This window comes from Phoenix dactylifera, chromosome 17 (assembly GCF_009389715.1).
Source record: "Phoenix dactylifera cultivar Barhee BC4 chromosome 17, palm_55x_up_171113_PBpolish2nd_filt_p, whole genome shotgun sequence".
Taxonomy (NCBI): Eukaryota; Viridiplantae; Streptophyta; class Magnoliopsida; order Arecales; family Arecaceae; genus Phoenix; species Phoenix dactylifera.
In genome coordinates, this window is record NC_052408.1 from 15,359,276 (window position 1) to 15,375,227 (window position 15,952).

Sequence of the window (15,952 nt, forward strand, 5' to 3'; positions counted from 1 at the left end):
TTTTTGCCGAAGTTGTTTACCTCGGTATTAAACGAGGTGAAGAAGATCGATCTAATTCGAGGACGAGATGTCTAATATTTTTATTCACTAAAATTAAGGGTTCTGGAGCCTGGTAGAAATTTTTCTTATAAAAAAAAATAAAAAATCTTGACCTCAAGAGAACCAACCTTGCCAACATGCTGGCTCAACAGTTTTGATCAGACGTGCAGGACTGGAATGGTATATCAAACGAAAGCAAAACATCCACTAATTTAACGGCTATAATCACATCATGGTCTGTTGAATGAGTGGCCGCTACCGTGGTCGGTGGTCCCATCTCCAGACCGCAACAGCATCTCGAACCAGGGACCGTCGGATCGAGACCTCAACGGCTGCAATCGACCCCTCGTCACGCACGATCATTCCTCCTCTCTCATTCACCGAAGACACTTTTTTTTTTTTTTGGTGCGACCGAAGTCACCCTTCAGCTACAGGCTTTTTCCCAGCCCTTCGTTACGGCCGAGGAGATGCTCCCAGATCCGACGGCCCCGAAATATCACGTAATAATCCAAGCGTTACGTTCCGAAGCTGGAACGCGACGTGGGCACGAGCCCGGCCCCTCATCTGGGCTTTATCAACAGGTGGAGATACCTCCAGCGGGCAACGTCCGACCTTTTTCCCGCTTCTGAAAGCCAGACATGCCGTGTGTGCTCGAGAGGGCGCACCACCGTTTATCCTCTTCTCCTCCGCCTTCTTGCTCTGCTCCTTCGGAGAAGAGCTCGGCGCGAGGGCAGAATCCGGACCTTTGAGTTCGGTTTAGGGATTTTTTTTCCCTACTCTTCTTCTTCGATTCGTTCTCGTTTTGGCGGATTGGGGCTTCTTGCTGCTCTCTGGGAGCTCGAGTCGGGTCGGAGATGGCGATGGGAGCTGCGATCTCGGGCAGAAGCTTCGGATCCCCTTTCGTATCAGGTTCTTTTAAGCTTTTCATGGTGGTGGATTCTTGACCTGTAGTTATCCTTCTTTTCTTGTTTTGTTGAATCATTAATTTCTAGCTGGAGTCCGTGGAATTAAAATTTTGTGAGATTATATGCTGCATTGGTGCCAGTTTCTTTGATTATTTTAGTTGTCGATTCTTCATCTAATATTGTCTTCTTTCCAGAATATATCCATTCTGTTGGTACACTTTCTTATTTATTCTTTCTTTCTTGTTTGGATTGTGGTTAATTTCTTGATTTGGAGTTTGTAGAATTAAATTCAGGTTCTTTGATCTTTTTTTTTTGCTTATTGGTTCTTGATCTGTTTTGGTATTTTCTCAAGAACATGTTCTGTTCGTGCATTTTCTTGATTTTTTTTTTTTGTTGTTCTGGGTTGTCATAGTTTTCTGGGTCACCAAGAACCTTCCTTTTTTTTTTTGCGATTATATGCTGCATTGATGTATTGGTTATGCCAGAGATTTATTTTCAAATGCTAGGGAATCTAGGAATGTAGGGTATGGGTGATGGTTCTTGGAGGAAGTAAATGACTCTAAGAGCTGTGGGGATCGAAGTAATTTGTATGGATTTTTGATTTATTATTTAACCTCGCAGTTCCTTGAATCCTGTGATAAGTGCTTTCCATAAAAATGATAATATTACCTTTTTTTTTAAAAAAAAAAATATTGGATATTGTGTTTCTTGCTCAATTCTCATTACAATTTGGTTCTCTTTCATGTCATGGTTTGTTTTCTAGGCCGAATGAAGATAATATTAACAAATAAATGATATTCCCAATTTGTCCATAAATGAGATGATTTTTCACTGCATGCGCTTGTCTGTGTCAATCTCATGCCTTAAATCAGTCACAAGATGACTTGATTGCAAGATCTTCTGGTATGATCTATGGAATATTCTCCAAATTATCCTGCTTATTTTGATAAGCAGATAGTTCAGCAGTGTTTCTTTGCATTACTTTTGGTATATTTCCTAATTATTCTTTCAGTTTGATGTATATGAACAAGTAGGTTCTACTTAAGGCATTAATTCACTTTGACTGCATGGATTCAGGCAAATCTATGATACAAAATTACAGGGGAATTGTTAACTTTGGTTGGGGTCAAGTGCAATGAGCCTGCAATGCCAAGGTTCAACCTGCTAGTTTGGTCAGTGAAGTTGGTTTCACAACCCTTGTCTTCAGGCCTTTCCTCGAGGCAAAGTCGTGGGATCTAGATCCTTGGTTTATACTGTCCATGAGCCCTGGTTGAGTTAATGTGACAAGGCGAGGTTCAAGAGTATTATTCATTAGTTCTAAATCTCATATAATAGTGGTTTGCGTTTGAAGAAATAACCTAATGAAAGTGGATAATTTCAATGTGAATCCTTGAGGACTTGTACTCAATGCCATCCATTCTTAGGGCCCTGTTATTAGCAAGTCAAATGATCTAAATGTGTGTAGGAGCTGTCCATTGATCTTTAACATGCGATGTGCATGATCTTGCAATCCTCAACAAAATTGACGTAATTTATAAATTCTACAAGTTAAAACTTGTCCTTTCTATTTTAAATCCTAATCAAGTGGAAGACATTCATGCGAAGTATACTTGGTAAAACAAGTTAAACGAAACACCTAAATTACGCGGTCTTAAAAGCTGACATCTTGTATCTATAATTATTTTGCTTCAATGAAAACATGAAGCCATTTCTTCAACCATTGCCAATTGCTAAAATTTAACACCATGCACATGTTTCTTAAATTCTGTGATTGTTCTTATCAAATTTCTTTTTTCTTTTTTGATATATATCAAAATTTTGATTCTAAGATTCTGGGCATTGACATTCTCAAAATATTTGTATAATGAAGCTTAAGTTCTGTGTCCCTTTACTGATAATCTTAAGATGATGTGAACGACTCCACTGAATCTTGCAGTGTTTATCAGAATAAATGGTTTTAATGATATCGGCAGGAAAAAATTATCAAGCAGAGCGGCCTACTGCACGCGACAGAAAGGTGCATGCAACATTTCCTGGAGAGCAATTGGCATGGGGTGCAAATTTCAGCTTGTCTGTTCAAAGAGAAAGTTCTAATGTTGTTAGGTGTGCCTTCTTCACAACTTATTTTAACTGTGGTTTAGATAAGATTACCATGGTTAAGAGAGTTGCATTTCTTGGGGGGATGGAACATCCTCTGTCAAGTTCTCTGGCGAACTTTTCTACGGGAAGGTTGAGCATCATTAATCTCAAGCGAAGAAGTCCTGCAAGAACGGAATGCTTTCTTTCTTCAGACCCGCTAAATAATGGTTGGTTGCAGCCAAGAAAGTTGGATAATATTGGTATATCAGATAGTCCTCGTCACAATTCAGAGTATCATTCAGCAATAAAACCCCATGCTGACTTCAGATCAGAGCAATATGAAATAACAGGATCACAAATGGATTCATTGAACTCTTCAGAAGTGCCCAGTGAAGCAGTTTTATTAGGAGGAGATGTGAGGAAAGTTTCTCATTGGTGGGAGTGGTTTCCTAAGCGCTGGTTGATTGTGCTTTTATGCTTTTTTGCATTTCTTCTCTGCAACATGGATCGAGTAAGCTAGTCTCTGTTTCTATTTGTAGCAGTCACTTTCATTCTACCTCAAATGAAATATCTCTTTGTGTTTTGCAGTCCTTATGCATGCATCCATGCCTGTGTGGTTCTGGATTTTGACTATAATGTCTCTGTGTGTTTGCTAAACTGATGTCATGTAATTCAGGTGAATATGAGCATTGCGATCCTTCCAATGTCAGCAGAGTTTAAATGGAATCCAGCAACTATGGGCCTAATACAGTCATCTTTTTTCTGGGGTTACCTTCTTACTCAGGTCTGTCTTGATTCTTGGTTTTCTTTAAACAGCGACATAATTAAGAAATTTTCTTTGATATCAATTACTTTTTCCACCATAAAGTATAGTGCAGTGAGACTTCATAAGATGATAGTCCACTCCCTTTGATTCATTTTATCATCTAATTAATTTCACCATTGTTGTATTATTTGTTGAGATAAATTGTTGAACATGCTTACCTTCTTGGATGGTGCATGAGAATATGCAATGCATGATATATTGATATTTCAGTATGTTCAAATATTTGCACTTTCGCAGTGTGTTCTGACAAAGATAGGCTATATGGATGTCGATACTATTTTTTTAGTTTTATTTTATGATTGTGATTTTTTTTTTGTTCTCATGGGTGTTGTGGTTTGATTTTTGGACTTTGGTTAAACCTTAAAGTTAATAGGTCTCATGCAGACTCTCTCTCTCTCTCTCTCTCTCTCTCTCTCTCTCTCTCTCTCTCTCTCTCTCTCTCTCTCTTTGTGGCAAGAGATTTGGACTACTAAGTGACAGATATAATATATGCGATGTCTATTCTGGATGTATGTTAACTTGTTCAAAAATTCCAAATCATACAAATATGCTAATTTTAAATATTGGGTGCATTCGGTCTGATGTCAATTCACATATGTAGGTATTTTTATAAGAATGATTATGCAATGTTCTTTGGTTGAGGTTCTAGGCGTTTGCTCTCAATATCTGCTGGACTTGAACAGATGTCCATATGCTATAACGGTTTGTTTACACTGAAAAACTAATCTAATCTGATGTTGCCACATAAGTTTATTTATTTGAGGCCCCAGATCTAGGAATAGCCCTAATTAAGTTTCTAATGATATACTTAAAAAATGTAAAAAAAGAGGAAAATGAAAAAAAGAAGAATAGACAGAAGAAACAGATGGAGAGAAGAGAAAGTGGATATAGCAACCTCTGCTGCTATCACCTTTTTCATCCACCCGATCCTTTTGGTATCAGGTCAACAAGAGGTAGACCCCCCGTTATAGAAGGTAGGCCTTCTTCCCTTTTTAAGCTTGCTAGTAAGGGCATTAGATGGAATAAGGGTTAATGATGGTGTGGATGTGGCTTGAAGGTAGTAAGCATTAGAATTGGTTTGGTGGTAGAAGGTTCAAATTGGTGAACTATGCACTAGGCTTTTAACTCTGCTTATTTCTTTTTCTCCAGCTAGGTGTCTTTAGTTGGAGAGAAAGTAAATGAATGGTTAATTCAAACTTCCTAGAGGCTTTTAGTGGGATAATAATGCTCTGCAAAGATCAGTGAGGTTACACAACAGGTGATAAATATATCTCCAGAACTTGTTTAATGAGGCTTATAAGGACTGCAGAAATAGGAGGCACACCATGGCTTGGACAGGCTGCATGCTGAACTCTTACATAATTTTACTTCCTTTGCATAGAATTAGAAGGACTATTTAATATCAGACTGGAGAATGCTATATGAGTAGTAGTTCTGTTTTCAAGGTTCTTATTATGTAAAATGAACTTAATTTTGATTCTTCAGTATTAAGTTCTCAGAATGTTAACACTTCATAAATACCTACCAGAAGCCTGTGATTTTCATTCTTTAGTGTCAAAACAGATTGTAATCCTTGAGCGCCTTTTCTGTGGAAGATACTAAATTTCAGCATAGATTGCCAATGTGAGAGTTTGGTGCTAATGGTGCTTGTAGAATAAGTTTTATTGTTATCCTCAAAAACATCATCTATTTTACGAGCAATCATGTATCTATGACAATTTAACACTTTGCCATGTATAAGAAAGATGGGAATGACTGAAAATGCGTATAGAGGGTGCATTTAGCTAATATGTATATGCTGTAAAATGAATTGACTAACAGTTCTTCCTAAGGCATCTAATGTCACCTAATTATATATAAGATCGCTACATAAACAGGACAGGTAAAGGAAACTGTAGGTAACTTTTTATCTGAGCTTGAATGCATTTGACCAGTCACTGACAGGATTACAGGAACATAGAACTGATACTGGCTTGACCATAATTTATAAGATTTATGCATGTGTTTTTGGTGACTATGTATACTACATGGAGATGGACAAACAGTTGGAAAGTTTGCTCAAATTTCATTAAATTACTGGTGCGTGCCTATACAATACCTTAGCTTGTTACATATAGGTGTAGTTATTCTTGTTACCTGCTGTAGGAGAATGCTATAAGGCTTCATCACATGCTACCTGACCTTGTATAGCTTATGTAGATCTATACTTAGTAATATATTCAATTGACATGAGGTATTGTTTTGTACGTGGAAAGTGGTGAATTGAGATGGTAACATGGGGGCTGCCCTTTCCTGAGGGTTTTAATAAATTACCAAAGAGTGCTGGTCTTAATTCCTTTTATTGCTAAAACCACTCTTATATCTTCTCTTATCAACCCAAACCATATTTCTTTAGCTAAGTTAAACTTTTATGTGTAAATAAAACAATCAATCATATTACATTGATTAAAAATATCTCCTAGATATATTGTTCCATTTGTTCTTCCGACGTCCAGTTCCTACTATTTTCCATCACGCAAATAGCATGGACTTGGATCATAGACTCTGGAGCTTCAAGGCACATGGCACGCGGAAAATGACGTAAGCACGAAAATAATTCTTTAAATAAAGAACGGATACACCCAATACATCGAAACTCATTGCCCATGGATAGTTTCGACAAAAAAAAAAGAAAAGAAACATGGTTTAGCGGATTCGGAATAAGGATTGCTTGTCATTTGGGGGATGAGACACCTCTAGACCTATCTCAGCACGTTGTTCACATTGTTTTGTCAAGGAGGCCGAGCCGAGATCGATGTCGGATGATAGAAGCGATGGAAGAAGGAAGAGGACGATTGGCCGCACCGGTTGAGGAGAAGCGTAAGTAGTAAAGTCCGCGGGGTGATTTGAAAAGGAGTCTATCTTTTTTGTAGTGCCTTCCATTCCTCGAGAAAGAATCTCTTCCGGGTTTCATTAGATTAAAAAACGATGCTTCCTTGGCCGTGTGGAACATGGATGAGCATTATGTCATTCCTACAAGTGATCCGACTGGAAGAAGTGTTATATGAGGACTTCGAGATCAAATAGAGAATGTTTCTTTCCATTCCTCGTGAGCCACTTATTTCTCCGAAACAAGAGATCAAAGTGATTTTCCTCCTTTTTCCCAAATAGTCGACGGTCTTACACCATTGGGATATAACTAAAATGCTCAAAAAAAAAAGAAGCCTATGCAGAGTGGGTTGCTAGAGATGAGGAGGAAGATAACCTAATCCACATTCAGCACATGAAGGGACTTGCTCAAAGCCTCTGATATATAAGTTCTTGACTATTTTTTTTTTTTGTGCTCTTCTTTCAGTCTAAAAATAGAGCCTTCTTCATCATCCATGTGAAATCTTTAAATTTTTGTTACAGGTTGCTAATGACACTTTACATAAATTTTTAATTTGAGATGCTAACTGAATCTTTAATTATTGCATTGAAGAAAATGTGAAGCTTACATGTTTGCAACATAAAGAAGGTAAGATTGCTCCATTGTGACCTGGGGTTACGGGTTTGAAACACAGAAACAGCCTCTCTGCATGCAGGGGTAAGGCTGTGTACATCTGACTCTCTCCAAAAGCCGCAGTGGCAGGAGCCTTGTTCACTGGGATGGCCTTTTCTTTTACATATTTCCAACATAATTCACTATATAGGATTTTTCAAATAAATAAAATATCACATAGTATCTAATTTATGGGAACCATGCTCCTCTGACTTTCTCTTATTTTGACCTTTCCCATGCTTGCTCTGACATGCAGATTGTTGGAGGTATTTGGGCAGATAAGATTGGTGGTAAGTTGGTACTGGGTTTCGGTGTTATATGGTGGTCAATTGCAACAGTTCTGACACCTGTTGCTGCTAAAATTGGACTTCCTTTCTTACTTGTCATGCGTGCTTTTATGGGGATTGGTGAGGTTGGCTTCTTCTGATATATAATTTTTTCCCCTCTTCCTGTTGATCTTTGAAATGATTTTAGGACTTAAGTAAAAAGTGTGCTAATTTTTGCCCTAATTTAATTTATTCCTCTTGTCTTTTTACATGTTGATGTTCATTGTGCGTCATCTCAGTTACATTATTTAAGGGTTGCTTTTCCAAGATATCTCTTTCCTGTTATATGCTGTGATCATATCTTGGTATCAACTGTTTGCCAACATTTATCAGTCAGTTGAATTGCAGAACCATTAGTCTTTTTGGGGAACTATAGAACCTTTCATAGCAATACTCTAGCACTATCTAGATTAGCATCATACTATACAAATAGGATATTTTTATCCCCTAAATAGTAACCACAACTGGCAGTCTCATCAATAAGTACATTTTTGAAATAGAGGTATTATTTATAAGGTCTATCTCGCTTGCAGGATGGTACCAATCAAATTTGAAAAGTTGAGCATATCTATGATTTTTGAATTTGTTGGTAGTCAGAGCTTGCACTATGATCTAGAAGTTAGCAAATTGTAAGTGAGCTACGGGCTCATGCATATTGTTGTGACTCCATGTTTTAATCTATGAGGTGATTGTAAATGCAACAAAAAAAAGTCCATTCATGAGAATAGAGAGAGATATAATGGATAAGAGGAAAATGATAGTGGAGAGGAAGAAGAATGTAAGTAGAGAAAATAGAGATAAAGGGGAGAAGTGGTTGCAACATTAATTGATCTATGTACTCACCTCCCTGTTATGTTAGCAAAGGATAGGTACCTACAGGGCTAGATAGAGTAATCCCCTCAATAAGTGGCTGCTTGCCATTTTATTTGAATAAGATTTGCAGCTTTTTGTAACTTAAGCCTGCATGCAACATATGCCACAATAGCTAAGAAAGGTGTCTAAAGGTAGAAATATCCTGCCAAGATAACATTATTTGGGACCTACAACTATACAGACATGTAGCCACTTGCTGTGCACGGTATCTTACAAATGTTTTTTTGGGCATGCACATTGATATATAGATAATTACATCAATGCATATGTCTAGTGTTACATGCAAAAGCACATGAAGTGCAGATCAATAGAGAAACATGTAAAGCCTCTCCACTCATTTGAATGGACTATCATAGTTTTATTCTCATACAATTCTAGCTAACAATTGTTGAACTAAATTAACTTTGTCTTCCACTAATCACCATTATATGGATTAGTATTTCATTGTAGTATGGTACTATAGAGCTTTTCTTGAGAGCGAGGAAGGGAGAGCCACCTGCGCTATAATTACGCAGACCCAGATAATTGAGTGCACTACCCAAGACTTGAATCCAGAACATCTGGTAGCTAAGTGGAGGGGTGTGACCATTGTGATATATGCCAACTAACCATTGTACCATAGAGTTATGTAACTTGATTTGTAATCTGTTTCAAAATTATCTTTTACATTTATTGTGTCAAGCGACATGGATGACCCCTTTTTGTTGTGTATGTATGATTATTACCTTGTTTTTTTTTTAACTGTAAATGCAAGAAGTTTGTACCCATTCCATGATATAAAAAATCTTATTTTCCTTTATTCTGATATATTTGATTTTGTAATCAAAATTTTTCTTGTCATGTTATTCTTTCAGTTAGTACTTACTGCTATATCTATAAGCTTTTATCATTATCTGCTAGCAATTTTAAATAGCTTCATGCAGACATAATCTTGTTTTTTATTGGGACTTTGCTTAAATGTAGTGATGTTGTCTTTTCAGGGTGTTGCTATGCCTGCAATGAACAACATACTTTCTAAATGGATTCCAGTATCAGAGAGAAGCAGATCACTTGCCTTCGTATACAGTGGGATGTATCTAGGTTCTGTCGCAGGCTTGGCCTTTTCACCTATTTTGATACACAATTTTGGTTGGCCTTCTGTCTTTTATGCATTTGGATCCCTTGGAAGTGTCTGGTTTGCATTGTGGCGAAGCAAAGTAAGCTGTCTTTCCTTTGAAATTCTAGTCTCTCTCTCTCTCCCTCTCTCTCTCTCTCACACACACACACACACACACACATACACATGCATATATGCATGTTTTTGGCTTTCGGAGATTCATCTTGTGCAACTTCTTTGAATGTGTTCCATCGAATTCACCCATTTGTTATTTTGCAGTTTTAGTTTGGCCAAGATCTTAAAATGGATGAATTATCCTATTCAAATGATCTGCTGTATTAACAGTAATAGTGCTCCACAAATGATCTAGGGCATCTGCTGGTTACTCCCTAGTAGTTTATTTTGGCTGCATCTTTTTTCCTTCTAGTGGAAGAAGGTTTGCTTGGGTAAAATGGACAAAAGTAGTATCGCAACTGGAAATGTAAATTCTATATATCTCCATCTTCACTTCGCATTATGGTTTGCCATATTGACCCATACCACTTAGTATCAGGTGTGCTGTACCTAACCAGTATGGTACCAAGTTCAATACCACGTAGGGGTCGAACTGGTTTGTATGGGGTGGAACGACTGATTCTGCTCAGTTTTGTGTTGCACCTACATGCACCATCTGGTTTTGGGCAGTACCATGGATGGGTGTGAGAAAAGGTCTTCTGAACCTATGCTAGTATGGGGGTGCAACATATCATATTGGGTATACTGTACTATATGGTAAGGTACCGTATAGGGAACCTTGATTCACAGCATCACTGCAGCATGCATTTTTTCCCCTCTTTTTTTAATTTAATCTCTTATCAGGCTCACAGCTCTCCACAAGAAGACCCAGAGCTTAGATCGGAGGAAAAGAGGCTTATCTTAGGGGGTAGCGTGCTGAAGGAACCTGTTTCTTCCATACCATGGAGGCTAATTTTATCAAAGGGTCCGGTTTGGGCTCTGATAATATCCCATTTTTGCCATAATTGGGGAACCTTTATCCTTCTAACATGGATGCCTACATACTACAACCAGGTATTAAATATTTCATGATTTCATATGCATGTGATGTATTTTAGTGATGAACTTGTGATGGCTATTGTACTTTCGTTACTATACTTGATATTCAGTTACCGGGCCATACAAATTTATGGGCAAATATGTAAGGTGAAGGAAGCCCTCGACATAATGAACCTAGGGACATCAGTTAAAAATCAGTTGTCCAGTAGCATCTCTTGATGTTTCTCAAAAGAAAAATGTTTTTACTTGATCTATCCGTAATCCAATGACTTGAGTCATTTCCCAATCTCTTCTCCTCAGGTACAACCTTCAACGTCAGGAATGTTGCACTCTCCTATCATATTACTAAAGCAATCAAGAAACTCCATGCTAGGAAAACAAGATATGTTAGTTTAACAAAGTGGCATGATTTTTATCGCTTTAAAACAGTTGTTAAGATTGAACATGTATTTGTCTGTTACTAAATCATTTGAGATAGTTGTAAATTGAACCTGGAAATTTGCTTCATGTATTATTCATCCACTTTTCTATGTTTGTTTACTATAAATGCCAGATTAATAAATATCGACTTATAGATATTGAAACCAGTTTGATGACATGTAACATGTGATATTTCCAAGAAGAGGTCCTTTTACAATATGGCAGGAAAGCAAACAGAATGATACTGTGCATACCGCATAAGGAAAACATATAAAAACAATAACTTATTCTACTTGTAGGGGAAAGTAGGTATTTGTAGTTTGATGGTTATGACGACACTATTAGACTTAAAGCAAATCCTTGTTGAGGCATTTCTTGAACATCTTTGCCTAGAAGAGACATCTGTACTAGCCCATTTAAAGGTTTCATAATTCAGAGTTTGGGTGCACTCTGCATCTAAGCTAAGATAAATGTAGTTTGAACTTTGGAGCAATTTGGAATGCTGGTAGAAGAGAAATTTAATACACTGATCGGCCATAGAACTGACACCAGTAAGGTTGATGGAGTATTTTATGTTAATGAGACTGCCATGAGTTGTAAGAAGTTGCATAAATAAAGTAGCTTTAGTACATCTTATGATTCTGTTATATACTAAAAGTGTGGCTTCTTCAGACTGGATTCATGAATGGAAACTTCTGCCTTATACTTTTGCTTCTTTCAGAAGTTTTCGTATTTCTTCATGTTTCTTTATTTTACGATACCATGCCTTGTGTGAGTGTGCATCTGTGATGCAAAGAAATGTGCAAAACAATCTCAATTTTCTCAGTGTTGTGCGCAAGTACAAATAGATACTTTTATATGGATTGATATGAATTTCTATATTCAATTGGTTTTCTGCAGGTCTTGAAGTTTAATCTTACAGAATCTGGCTTGTTATGTGTCTTGCCATGGTTAACTATGGCTGTGTTTGCAAACATAGGAGGATGGATTGCAGATACGCTTGTAGGAAAAGGGCTTTCCATAACCACAGTTCGTAAAGTAAGTTTTTGACTTTATGGAATGTTCACATCTGTGCAGGCAGGGTTGATAATGCTTGATTTCGGCACCTTGACATGATATTCAACTTCCCTGTTGTCTTACCATTTCTTTTGCATGTGCTTTTGTTCATGTCATGCATTCTTGGATATTTTTTTGGGGGATAAAATATTTCAAATTTAATGGTTACCTAGTGCGAGTTATTTATTGACAATTTGACATTACTAGTCATAGCAAGTCATTGATTACAGACAGTTTTACAAACGTTGAAATTTATGATCCATTTTAATCAACACCAAGTAATTTGCCCCCTCTCCCCCTCCACCGACCATTTTTTTTGTTTCTATTGTTTATCTTGGCTTCAATGTCTTAGCGAGCATATCAGGTTAAAATATAAATACAAATAATTTCTCAAACCTTACAATTACAGCTGAAGAAAAACATGTCACTTCAGATTTGTATTGAACTTGAAACCCTTTTTTCCTGATGGTGCAGATTATGCAGTCAATTGGCTTTCTTGGGCCAGCCTTCTTTCTCACACAGCTGAGTCATGTCCGTACTCCTGCCTTAGCGGTGCTATGCATGGCATGCAGTCAGGTTTGACATGCTTTTCTGCCGGTTTATCTGTGTTCAACATATGGTTAGCAATTTACCTGCTTGTTTTTTTATCATTTTCCCTTTAGTGTAGGTGCTTCAGATTTTTTATTAGTTTCTTTCTCCCCCATCCTTCATTTTCACCATGGCCAATATCTTTTATAATGAACCAAATGTTTTGATGCAAGCTTGAAATTGAAAGTATTATATTCATTCCGCATTCTTCCTGCAGACTACTTCAACTTCTTTTGTATCTATCATTGAAATTGTTCTGTACTGTAACTGACATGAGGTCACATTAGTTATGTCTTACAAATCCCTTGGAAATAGGATATCTTGATAAAGCGGCATGTTTTAGTTAGTTATTTGAATTCCTTTTTGTTCCCTTCTCTTTTCAGGGCAGTGATGCCTTTTCACAGTCTGGTCTGTATTCTAATCATCAAGACATTGGTCCACGCTATGCGGTATGCTCTCTTTACCTTTATCCTAGTTATTGATTAGAATACAATCCACTATCTGATTATGATGAAGTAGCAACTTTTTATCGAACAAAATGATTTGGAACTATTTCTTTTTAGTTCTGAAAAATAAAAAAGAAGGCTGGTTGGTAACAAGTTATCATCTGAAAAGCCAATTTGCTGTCATGAAATTAGCTAAACCTTATTTTATTCTCTGCAGATGACCTTTTTCTTTTACCAGTCATGATATCTAGTATGGCTAGTTTGTTTACAAACATACTGATAAAAATAAAGTTAATATTTATGCAAATTATAAACCTAGAGTGTGGTTAGATAAGAAGTGTATGTGACTTCCTAAAAACTGGCAGCGTGAAATGTAGAGGAACGTAAAATAACTACATTTTTAATTAACTACAAAGAAATTGCGATCTATTCTTGAAATGCTTGCCCTTAATGAATGCTAAAGATGTGATACTCTGCTTTAGTATGTGTGTGTCTTTTTTTTTAAAAAAATAAGGTAACAGTTTGTTTCTCGCCTTCCCAGGGCATAAGAAAAGCTTAGAAGCTAATAGCACATGGAGATTCTTAAGATGGTACAGCCTTTAATCTTTGGGATGTGTCCTAATTCTCGAACCTGTATAAGGGTTCCACATAACACGAGAAAATATGAATAATATTGTCAAGCAAAGACCAGTTAGTTCCGCAAGAAAACAAGGAGGTATCCTGTGTTAGAGTAACAAGCTTTTGAGGGTAGGAAGAGTAATAAGTTAGACCACTGGAATTGAAAGTGGTAGTTCATTGTTGGGAAATGAGGCAATGGGACTAATGTTGTAAATGTGGTAGGGGAAAGAGGATTTATCATTCTCAGTCAGCAGTATGGGTATCTGAGGAGATAATAGTATCCAACAAGAGTAGAAGTATTTAGGTCCTAATGCTGTATAGCACATAAGTAATTATATATGACAGCAACACGGTATTGGTAGTTTGGTACCTATTGCTGTACACTAGACAAAAAGAGAGTTATCTGAGCAGCATAGTAGTTATACTTTGAATGACTAGTTGCATCTTGTAGCACTCACCATGTGATCATGCTTTACAAAGAGGGTTGGACTTGGAGGTTTGCTTTTATCGAGGAACTTGGAGTCAGCAATGATGGTCAGAGATGGCTCTTTTGCAATAAACACACTACTGATGGAGAGGACTCGTAAGCAATTTCCTTGAGAGAGGAGTTACCTGTGCAATTACCTTCGAGAGAGGAGCTACCCTAAATGACAACTAATAGTAAAACAGTTTCCACAAAGACAGCCCTGAATATAGGGCGAAGCTTGGAAACAATATTAGATCAGCAACAACAGTTGGCATTTGCTCTGATGTGCCATTTCATGTTCTTAATGAATTGGTGACAGGCCCCAATCTTTACATCAATAAAAGAAAACACAAAGAAAAAGAAAGGAAAAGAAAGAACAGTTGGCATGATTAGGACTGTTAAAACCTTATTCAATTGTCATTATATAATTTATATTGGTGTATATATTCATAATATCTGGATGTTCTTTTACATATCAGATCAACGACTAGCTTTTGTGCATTTACTTGGTTAACCTTAAAAAAAATCTCTTTTTCTTGTACTCGGTTAAAGTGGAAATCTATTTGGAACTACAGGGAGTGCTGCTGGGGTTATCAAACACAGCAGGGGTGCTTGCAGGAGTCCTTGGTACTGCTGCCACTGGATACATCCTTCAACGAGGCAAGCCCAGCAAAACAGTCATCTTTTAAAAATTTTAGTTTTTATCAATATGCAGCAATTTAAGTTGACTTATAAGCTTCCAATTTTATGCTGATATCTATTTTCTTTTATTCAAACTTTGAGTTGACAGGCTCATGGGATGATGTTTTTAAAGTGTCCGTTGCCTTGTATATCATTGGTACATTCGTCTGGAACATATTTGCAACTGGTGAGAAAGTACTTGAATGAAAAGAAGGCAGCAAATGCAGTCACTACCAAACTAAATAGTTCTGTTAAGATATAGAGATTAGAAAGCAACATCGTCATGTTGGAGCAAAAATGCAGCTAAATTTGCCATATCCGTAGCCATATGACAATGCAAGGTCGACTCACAACAGCCATATAATCATTCAGATGACATGCAAATTCAAGAGAATTGGAAAAAGAAAAATACAAAATGCTAGAAACATTGTTGAGACTCATCTTTTTTTCTTAAAGGTTTTTTTGGTTATTTAAGCAATCCGTCTTTCTTGATACTATATCATTCTCCTTTTTGTTGTTGGGTGGCCCACCATGCATTTTGGCAGTAATTCGCAGTTATGCTGTGAGATGGTGAAGCTGATATGTTGTATGTTTATGCGCACAGCGATGAAAGCTTTCGAAACTGTGTTAAGGTTGTGTACAAAGGTTATATTACATATCGGTCGGTATCGATGTGTACAAACTATACCATATTATACTAGTATGGACCATATTGTACCATATTGGTACTGAAGTAGTATTCAGTACGGACGGCTTATTGAGTATGCTGAAGCGGGTATCATATCAAACATACCAACCCTGTAATATAATGGTATCAGTATGGAATTTGGTACCGAGACAGTGAACTTTGATTACCTATAATCTGTTGTTGCATATTCTTAGTTCGAGGATCAAATATTTGTTTAATAGCAATTCTGTGTGGTATTATAAATCAAATGGATTTTGGTGATGAGATCCAGA

General features: G+C 37.0%; 1 protein-coding gene across 1 annotated transcript; it reads left to right on the forward strand.

Moving 5' to 3' along the window:
* Window positions 1-635: 635 nt before the first annotated feature.
* LOC103705575 (probable anion transporter 4, chloroplastic) lies at window positions 636-15,735 on the forward strand. Its single transcript, XM_039115201.1, has 11 exons — window positions 636-948; window positions 2,918-3,534; window positions 3,700-3,807; window positions 7,626-7,781; window positions 9,549-9,764; window positions 10,523-10,732; window positions 12,038-12,175; window positions 12,668-12,769; window positions 13,165-13,230; window positions 14,887-14,971; window positions 15,102-15,735. Exons 1-11 carry the CDS (start codon window positions 894-896, stop codon window positions 15,197-15,199), a joined length of 1,851 nt encoding a protein of 616 aa, XP_038971129.1. The 5' UTR covers window positions 636-893; the 3' UTR covers window positions 15,200-15,735.
* The last annotated feature ends 217 nt before the right edge of the window (window positions 15,736-15,952 follow it).